This window comes from Phacochoerus africanus, chromosome 15, assembly GCF_016906955.1.
Source record: "Phacochoerus africanus isolate WHEZ1 chromosome 15, ROS_Pafr_v1, whole genome shotgun sequence".
Classification (NCBI taxonomy): Eukaryota; Metazoa; Chordata; class Mammalia; order Artiodactyla; family Suidae; genus Phacochoerus; species Phacochoerus africanus.
Window position 1 is genome coordinate 112445255 of NC_062558.1, and position 10077 is coordinate 112455331.

Genomic DNA, 10077 nt, shown 5'->3' on the forward strand with positions numbered 1-10077 from the left:
GCCCGCCGCTCCTCCCCTCCTCTCTCGGGCTGGGGACAGGGCCAGAACTGATCCTGGAGTCGGGATTGGCTCTGGGAGGCACCGTAGGGCCGGTCTCGGTGGACCGGGCTGGGGGCGTCGCCCCTAATGATACCCAACGCCCCCAGGCTCTGCCAATCCCTGGCCACGCCAGGCGGAGGCGCCGAGGGAGCCCCAGCCTCTCAGGCTAGTGAGCGTCACACGTGACGTGTGCTTGATGGGTGTGAGGGCGGGGGCGACGGGCGCAGAGGAAGGCGGGCCTAAGAGCTGCCGAGGCCGGGAGCCGGGGAGCCCAGGAGAGCGTGAGTGCTCGCTGTGCCGGGCGGGGTCCGGGGGTCAGGAAAATAGCGGGTTGAGGGCTGGGAGTCAGAGAGGAAAGCTGCCTTGAAGTGCTCTCTCTTCAGCACACTTCCAGGCAGTGTGGGATTCAGTATCTTCGGCTCAAGGGAGGTCCATGGGGCCGGAGGGGAGGTTAGTTGGGGAAGGAATGTCGGGGTGGGGCTCTATGGATCACACAATAAAGTGTGTGCATCTGATAGATATGGGCTGTGTGTGTGTGTGTGCCTGCAAGTAACGGTCTTTGTATGCAGGGCGTGTCCACTCCGTTTGTAAGTCTGTGTAGGGCATGTATGCTGCTGTCTTTGTGTGTGGGTATGTGAATATGAGTGTGCAAGGCAGCGGAGGGTGTGTCTGCCTGCTAGGGAGGAAGTGTGGTTGGAGAGGATTAGTCATTCTGTAGGATTTTGCCCAACACAGCCAGATGGCGGCTTCAGGCTTGCCTTTCTGGGCTGAATGGAGGGGTCACTTACTGAACCCTGCTTCTTTTGAGACCAGTGGCTCAGGGAGAGGTGGGATGGGTGTCTATGCCAGCCCTGCCCAGGTGGGAAACAAGGAGATCCTTGGGCCCTTCTGTGTGGGATGAGGAAGGTGGCTCTGGAGGGGGGAACTTGTGCGTGCATGCCTGTGGGCATACCTAGCTGGCAGGCTTCAGAGTCACCTTTTAGAGATCTGGAATAGATAAGCCTTAGAGTTGCCAATGAGCCCTTGCTCTCCTCCAGTCTGAGCCTGGGGTGTGGGATGGCTTATACCATCTTCCAAACAGCCTTAGGGGTTTGTATGTAGGCTCAGGGCAGCCAGGGCCTAAAGCTGACATGAACATGGATGTGTGATGCATATAATCTGCATGTTTGTGCATACAGAGCACATGAATAGCTGTAGAGGATTTGTTGCTGCTGCTGCATCAACCACACACATGTAAATCCTCACTCATGGAAATCTGTGCCAGGCCAGAGCACAAGGACATCTGTTTTCCTGGCTCTGTTCTCCCGTGTCCCCTTCTGCTGTATCTGCAGGTCCCTGAGCTAGGACACTGCCTAGAAAACAGCTCCCCCTCCCCCACATCCTTGTATCCAGAATCACCTTGAGCTCTAGAAGGGATTGGCAGTAAGCCCAGGGACCAGGGTAGGGCTACCAAAGTTGGCCCCATGTGGAGCCCTTGGGTCCTCTCTTTGGAGTCCTCTGACTCTGGTCCCTCCCTTGCAGAAAATGGGTGAGTTGCCCTTAGATATCAATATCCAGGAACCTCGCTGGGACCAAAGCACTTTCCTGGGTAGAGCCCGGCACTTCTTCACTGTGACCGACCCCCGAAATCTGCTGCTGTCTGGGGCACAGCTGGAAGCTTCCCGGAACATCGTGCAGAACTACAGGTGACTCCCAACCCCAACTGACCCAGGGTCTCCTTCCCTGCCATTAATAAAGTACCCTTTGCACCTGTCTCCCCTGTTCCACTCCTCCACCCCACCCCCTACTCCCTAGCCCTATCTGTTGGAATCACAGACAAGTAGGGCACGGAACGTTAACCCAAAAAATTTCAGGGTGTTTGGCTTGAGAAGGTAGTATTAATATTTATGGTCAGGGGGCTGCTCTAGGCTTCATACTTTACAAGGACCTGTTCCACTGCTGGGCCACCCTATACAAGGATAGAGGGGCTCAAATTTGGGTCCCAAGGAGGTAGGAGGGCAGGAGGAAAAACTCTTGCAACACCCTAGCCATTTGTGACTCGTTGGAAACCACCATTACTCATGACCCAGCATTTGGGCAGAGTCAGAAGGGCACCCTTCTATGTGTGGCTAAGAAGGGAAATAGCAATAGGAGCCTTCCTTCCGGGACAATTTAATTCTTCCCTAGAGGCAAGGAGCTTCTTTATTACGAGGTTGAGGGCCAAAGTACCTGATCCTATGCCCAGACTTCTCCTGAGCTGCGTGGGAAGGGCTTGGGTGGGGGGATCTGCCCCTAGAATTGCCTGTCTGCTCCTTGCCAACCCCTGCAGGGCCGGCGTGGTGACTCCAGGGCTCACCGAGGACCAGCTGTGGCGGGCCAAGTATGTGTACGACTCTGCCTTCCATCCGGACACAGGGGAGAAGGTGGTCCTGATTGGCCGCATGTCAGCCCAGGTGCCCATGAACATGACCATCACCGGCTGCATGCTCACCTTCTACAGGCAGGTTCTATCCTGTGTGTCTCCTCCCTGGGTGCTCTGTCCAAGCTAGAGCATAACTTGATGACTAGGCACTTCCGGTCTGGGCCAATTTGGGCAGAAAATAGTAGATGGGTGAGAGCTTGTGTTAGAATCCCTTCCCTTCCTCTGAACTCGGTCCAGGGGTCCTCCCACCCCAGAGACCATGGGTGTGTTTGTGTAAGGATGACCATGCAGGGGTCACCGGAGCAGGTTCTAGGGTCATCAACAGGGCCTCCCCTGAGGGTTTGGGGCTAAGCTTTGGGGTTTTATGATTGGGGACCAAGGAGGAGGGACACTGTCGAAGTAAGCCTCTTTGTTCCCCCAGGAAGACCCCAACCGTGGTGTTCTGGCAGTGGGTGAATCAATCCTTCAATGCCATTGTTAACTACTCCAACCGCAGTGGAGACGCTCCCATCACCGTGGGGTGAGAGCTCATCCCCAGGGGCTCTTCTCCCTGCCCTCCGTTGCTCTCTCGTGTTCCCCAAGGGCCCATGTAGCCGGTGGCTCAGTGCCCTCCTCTCAGCCTGCCCCCACCCGCCACCGTCCTGGCTTGACTGAGGGCATGGGGTCTTCTCATGTATGCTTTGGGGGACCCAGTTTTCTTCAAGGGGAGTGACCGGGGCTTCCGGACAAGTCTATACGGGAGCAGGGGAGATGTTTCTCCACAATAAGGCCACCCTCCCACGCTCCATGTATTGAAGATTTGGCACATCCTTAAAGCAAAGAGCTACATTTGCATTGTTCACCTCCTGCCTTGTGTCCTGGCTCTTCCACCCACAGGCAGCTGGGAACAGCCTATGTGAGTGCCACCACTGGGGCTGTGGCCACGGCCCTGGGACTCAAATCCCTCACCAAGGTAAATGCCCTCCCCCATTGCACTGCCTCCCCGGTTCGTGCTTCACCTGCCTCCTTCCCCTTCACTCCTCCACCCCACCCTCAGAGTTCCTCACCACCCCACGGCCCTTGGGGCTGCTAAGTGACATCTCCTCCCTCCCCCAGCACCTACCCCCGCTGGTCGGCAGATTTGTGCCCTTTGCAGCTGTGGCAGCTGCCAACTGCATCAACATCCCCCTGATGAGGCAGAGGTGAGTGGTCCCAGCTGCTGGCAAACGCATGGCCAGAGGGCATGTAGGCACACCAGCCAGGCGCTTGAGCTGCCAGGCCCAGTCTCAGTCTGATGCTGGGATCCTGGGGAAGGGGCAGAGAACCAGCCTTTAAATCTAGGCCATCCGGAATTCCCATCATGGATCCAGTGGTTAATGAGTCCGACTAGGAACCATGGGGTTGCAGGTTCCATCCCTGGCCTCACTCAGTGGGTTAAGGATCCGGCATTGCTGTGAGCCGTGGTGTAGGTCACAGACACTGCTCGGATCTGGCGTTGCTGTGGCTGTGGTGTAGGCTGGCGGCTGCAGCTCCGATTAGACCCTAGCCTGGGAACCTCCATATGCTGCGGGTGCAGCCCTAGAAAAGACACACAAAAAAGGCAAAAAAAAAAAGTAGGCCATCCGAGGGGATCCAGGGACTAGCTGCCCATGAGGGCCTTGCAGTTCAGGTGTGGGGCCTGTGATCTAACTCTCACCCCCTTCCTTTCTCAGGGAGCTGCAAGTAGGCATCCCCGTGACCAATGAAGAAGGTCAGAGGCTTGGCCACTCAGTGGCTGCAGCCAAACAAGGAATTTTCCAGGTGGTGATATCAAGAATCTGCATGGCGATTCCTGCCATGGGTGAGGCAGGGGTGGCTCGGTGGGGCATGGGAGGCTCAGAGAGACAGGGGTGCCATTATCCAGGGGTTTTGAGGATTACGGGAGCTGTAAGATTCAGGGGAAGAGGGAAGAGCTGTGAAGGGGGGTTCCCCGCTTCCTTAGGTTCCTGACTTTCACTCCACTAACTCCCTCTCTGCCCTGCTCTGCCTTCAGCCATTCCCCCCGTGATCATGGACAGTCTGGAGAAGAAAGACTTCCTGAAGGTAGGTCACTCTCACCTCTCCCATTCTGGAAGTAGTGGTGGCTAGGAGCAGAAGTGACGAGTCCCCAACCTCCTCTCCAGCCTGTCCTGCGTCTAAGACTTGCCACCTGTTTGCCCCACCCCTGTTCCGCCCCTTGCACCTCCATTCACTCATTCAGCAAGAATGAACTGGGCTGGAATAAAGGAACACAGAGGGCGCAGGAGGAGAAGGGAAGGGAAGGAAAGATTCTGTCCGAAGGAAGCTGCTGTTACTCCAGAGGCCTCTGACACACCTAGGGAGGGACTGTCACTGTCACACTTAACATCATGCTCATGCGCTCACCTACAAACAACATTGACACACACACACACACAGAGGCTCACACATGCACAAACAGGGCAGATCAGCAAGCCAGAGGAATATAAGCTCTGGCTCATCCGTTGAATCATTTATCCTCAAATATTTATCGGGTACCAACCATGCACATTGAAGGAACAGAATGGTGGCCTCCATGGTTGGAGCAAATAGAGAAGAGTGAGCAGAGCAGGAGATGTGTTTGGAAAGGGACAGATTCGTGCACTGGGATGGGAGGGAGGGAGTAGAGGGTTGGAGGAGGCTTCCTGAAGAAAGCAGCTCCTGGAGGGAGTGTGAGGTGAGATTGGGTGGTGGGATGCTGGGGAGGGCATTGGCAAACCTCCAGTCCTGGTTGGAGTGGAGGGTGGTGATCTTGAGGTCCCAACCTGTTATGGGATTGGGAGAAAGAAAGGGGCCAGGTATCGGAGCCTCGTGGGCAGGGCTGATGGGATACAGATAGATGGGTGGGTGGATGGATTGGGGTAGGGGGCGGGCAGGGGACACAGGCCCTTCCTTATATTATCTCTCTTCCCACAGCGCCGCCCCTGGCTAGGGGCACCCCTGCAGGTGGGGCTGGTGGGCTTCTGGTAAGTGTGCAGGGAATTAGCCAGAGTGTGTGGGAGTGTCCTTTCGGTGGTGGATGTGGGTGGGTGCTTTTGCTTTTAGAATATTTATGTGCACCATTCATACATTCGGCTGGTCGGGGCCTTGGGCATCTGTGAGGCATACTGTGTGTTGGGGGTGATCTCTGTCCTTTAAGGTCGAGAGTCTAGCAGAAGAGGTTCTAGTCTTCAGCCACCATGGAAACCATGGAAATATACCTTTTGGTACCATCGCAGAGCTTCTTGAACATTTAATTCCTGATTCTGTTTCTGGCCGTGGTACTCTGGGTCGCTGCTCTGGAGGCCTTTTCCTCAGCCAGAACCTAATGTCGCTGTTGGCTTTAATCAATCTCCATCCCGAGGGGATGTCTCCAGAGATGGGGTGGGGTGCAGGGAAGGAACACCCTCAGATCAAGGCTTCACAAGCCTTTCCAATACTCTTCTTCCCCAGCCTGGTGTTTGCCACTCCCCTGTGCTGTGCCCTGTTCCCCCAGAGAAGGTAAGTGCTGCTGCTGGGCTGGGCTGGGGGCTCTGGACAGGTCTCCACATCTCTGGAAGCAGCCAATCTTGGGTTCCTTCAGTGTGTTCGGAGGAGGCCTGGCAGGCACTCAGCTTATTCTGGGGGCTGAGGGGATGACAATGATCTAGGCCTTCTGGCCTCCAAAGGAGAAGATTCAGCAGCCTGGTGGGGAGGAGGTGTGGTGATCCCTTAGCCTGAGTGGGGTGCTTTCAGCGGACACTCAGCCTGCCTGTGCTGTTCTGTTGCAGCTCCATACACGTGAGCAGGCTGGAGCCGGAGCTGAGAGCTCAGATCCACGAGCAAAACCCCAGCGTCAAAGTGGTTTACTACAACAAGGGGCTTTGAGGGAGGGTCAGCCCCCACCCACGCCCCCACCTCCTTGGGCTGCTGCTGTAGCAGAACCTTTCCATCGCTGCCACCTTCCCATCTGCCTGGTCCTGGGCAGGGGGCTTGGTGGAAGAGCAGCTGTTGGGACCAGCAATCCATTAGGCTGGGAGAGGTGCCCTCATAAGCCTTTTTCTCTCCTCTGATTTCAAAAAGCAGGGTCGCATAATCCCTTTCTCCTGTGCTAACGTGTCTACACATGTACATACGCGGTCCGTGTGTGTGTACATGCTCTCCGGGATGTCCTCATATCTGGCTTCCCTTTTTAACCTCCTGCTACCTGCCAACCAGCCACGCTACAGGACTTTCTTGCCTAACCTGTTCCACCAGCCAGGTCATTTCTGATGGGACCTTGACCCTTCTGTACAGAGGAGGAGCCCCAAAAATCTCAGGACAGAGACTGAGGGACATTAGCGGGCCAAACTGGGCTGAATCCTTCAGACTTCTGCTTCCTGGCTCTCAAAGCTGACTCAGGAACTGGGCCGGCGGCGGAGGAAAACATGTCGGGATAAGGGAGGCAGGAGGCTCATCGATCCCCCATATCCTGGAATGGGTCAGCGCCTCTCCTCTCCTCTGCTAGAACAAAGGAGTGTCCCTATCCTATACTGCTCTTGCCATCTTCCCATCTTCCCCATGACGCCCTATGGGCATCTTTGGGCACAATCCTAGGAGTTCTTGGTCTGCTCTGACATCATAACCTCAAATCTAAACCTACAATCCCAACCCCCTCCCTCAACCAAAAAGCCATGAAAGCAGAACAAGAATTCCCCTTTAAGAGCCCCCCCACTGCACCCTCTTACAAAGGGACACAGCTGTGGAAATGGTGCTTAAACTCCACAGGTATCTGAATGAGTGTAAGTAGGACACCCTCAAGGGCCACTAGGCCCTGAGTGAACAGTCTTAAGACAGGGAATTTTGTGTTCCATTGACCTTGTTAGACATTCAGCAGAATCCTGACTTTAGCTCCTTCTCTTTCCTGAGGCTTGGCCCTACTAACATTCCCACCTCTAAGAGGACGAAGGGCCCAGGCAGCAGTGGTTGGTCCACACGGGAGGTGGGCTGGGGGATGGAGTCTGTGCTGGTGAACTCACAGAGTGCTGAGATGGGCCTTGACTCCAACTCCCATGACCTCTGGCTGAACTGGGGTGAAGGCCCCACAGGGATCCTCTAAGAGTACTTTCCTGCTCCCCCAGCCGACCACAAGTAATAAAAGCAATGGTGCCACTGTTATTCAACAAAGTGAAAACCTGTCTACATTTTTTTTTTTTTTTGCCTTTTCTAGGGCCGCTTCCAGTGGCACATGGAGGTTCCCAGGCTAGGGGTCGAATCGGAGCTGTAGCCGCTGGCCTATGCCAGAGCCACAGCAACGCGGGATCCAAGCTGCGTCTTGGCCTACACCACAACTCATGGCAACGCTGGATCCTTAACCCACTGAGCAAGGCCAGGGATCAAACCCGCAACCTCATGGTTCCTAGTCGGATTCTTTAATCACTGCACCGCGATGGGAACTCTAAAACATGTCTACTTCTTGATCTTTACTTGATTCCATGTCCTGAGTTGAGGGGGAAGAACCTTCCGCCTTCTGCCTTCTCTTCTCTCCCTACAAGGTCCAGGTCTTAGTTTCTTCCCTCCCCTTCTGTAGGGAGCCTCAGTCCCCAGCAGAGGGCGCTCTGAGATAGAAAATCAGTCCTCCATCTGCATCCTGAGTACTAAAGGAGGGATGTGGGCACATGCCTCCCTCTATCTTCTATTCCCTCAGCAGGGAATGATGGAGTCCTTCGTTTTCTTATTTTCTAGGGGAGCTGATCACACACCTAAAAACCAACTCAGGCTCTGGGCTTCTTGGTTTCCTTCAGGCATTTGACATGGGGTGGTAGCCTCTGGGAGAGGACGGCTAGAGGACAAGGACTGCATGGCTCCATCAGAGTTGCTAGGGTGCCCTGACACTTCTGCACCCCTCCACATCTCACTGATGCAACATGGAAACAAGCCTGATATGGACCATTTGCTAGTTAATACCTTTTCCCACCATCCCAGGCCCTCTCTTTTCTCCTTGCTGTAAACCAGCTCCCTTTTTTGTGTATGGGGGGGAATAAGGCCGAAAGTTCATGCCTATGGAAGATGGTGAGAGCTACTATTAAACAGTGTATAGTTGCCTCTATTACCCTAAGTCTTGGCATTGGAAGATTCTGAAGAATACAAATGAATCTATAATAAAATCCATTCCCTATTCCTGGCAGAAAATAACTCTCATCCCCCCCCCCTTTTTTTTTCAGTCCATAGCTCTCACACTAGGTGGTCAAGAGAAATCTTTAGGGCTGAAGTGATCTGTTACCATGGCCTGGCCTAGGCTCACTCAATCCTCTTGGGAAGTAAAAGTTTACTTGATGGGCAGTGGGGGTGACACCAGCTACTGCTCACTGAGTCCTTCTGTGTCATGCAGGCAGGATGAAGCTAAATGATTTAAGTTCATAATCTCTTTTGATCCCCACAACCACCTCTCTGATGCCAGACATGTTATATCCATTCATAGCAAGGACACAGGCTTACTAAGAAAGTTGCCCACAGCTACACAACTATGTGGTGGTGGAGCCAGGATTCAGGCCAACTTGTATGACTCTGAAGCCTGTGCTATGCTTCTTCCTCACCTGCCAGCTACAAGCCAAAACTGAGGTCACTTTCCTAGTGCCCTTTGACATTCCAGAGCATCTCCTTCCTGAGCCCAGTTTGCTTATAGGACAGCAACACTTACAGGCCCACAAGTGTACACAGGCCTTTTACTAAAGCCACTGAGGACTTTCCAAGCTTGAGGGTTTTATAGCTGAAGGAGTATAAGTTAAGATTACCATTCTTTTTTCTTTTTTTTTTTTTTTTTAAGATTACCACTCTTGGGAGTTCTCTGATGGCCTAGTGGGTTGAGGCTCCCGCATTCTCACCACTGTGGCTCTGGTTGCTGCTTGTGGCATAGGTTTGATTCCTGGCAAAAAAGTAAAAAGAACACAAAAACCAATCAAATGAACCAAAAAAAAGAGAGAGAGAACCTGAAATAAATGTTGCAATTATCTTCTCATTTAAACAACAACAAAAAGATTCCCACTCTTGTTTAAATATGGAATATTTAGGAGTTCCCGTCGTGGCACAGTGTTTCACGAATCCGACTAGGAACCATGAGGTTTCGGGTTCGGTCCCTGCCCTTGCTCAGTGGGTTAACGATCCAGCGTTGCCATGAGCTGTGGTGTAGGTTGCAGACGCGGCTCGGATCCTGCGTTGCTGTGGCTCTGGCATAGGCCGGTGGCTACAGCTCCGATTGGACCCCTAGCCTGGGAATCTTCATATGCCGCGGGAGCGGCCCAAGAAATAGCAAAAAGACCAAAAAAAAAAAAAAAAAGGAATATTTAGATAACCAATTTCAGTTCCATCCAGTTCTGCCAGTAGGGACCATTGCCCCTCACCAAGTCCAACTGGAGCTCTGGCTCAAATCTTGAAACCTCTTTTTGCAGTTACCACTTTGGCCTTTGGAAATCCCCTTGAAAAGAGGCCTTGCACTTTTATTGGAAAATCTAGGTAAAAGAAAACCACTTGGGAAGGGAGGTACAGTAATCTCTGTAATAGGAAATCATTAAGAACTTTTTTTTTTCTTGCCATTTCTTGGGCCGCTCCCGCGGCATACGCAGGTTCCCAGGCTAGGGGTCGAATCGGAGCTGTAGCCACCGGCCTACACCAGAGCCACAGCAACT

At 53.5% G+C, this 10077-nt stretch overlaps 1 protein-coding gene across 1 annotated transcript; it reads left to right on the forward strand.

Moving 5' to 3' along the window:
• Positions 1–238: 238 nt before the first annotated feature.
• SFXN3 (sideroflexin 3) lies at positions 239–7579 on the forward strand. Its single transcript, XM_047761712.1, has 11 exons — positions 239–320; positions 1561–1724; positions 2348–2518; positions 2862–2960; positions 3317–3392; positions 3536–3621; positions 4132–4259; positions 4452–4501; positions 5372–5421; positions 5888–5935; positions 6205–7579. Exons 2-11 carry the CDS (start codon positions 1564–1566, stop codon positions 6299–6301), a joined length of 966 nt encoding a protein of 321 aa, XP_047617668.1. The 5' UTR covers positions 239–320; positions 1561–1563; the 3' UTR covers positions 6302–7579.
• The last annotated feature ends 2498 nt before the right edge of the window (positions 7580–10077 follow it).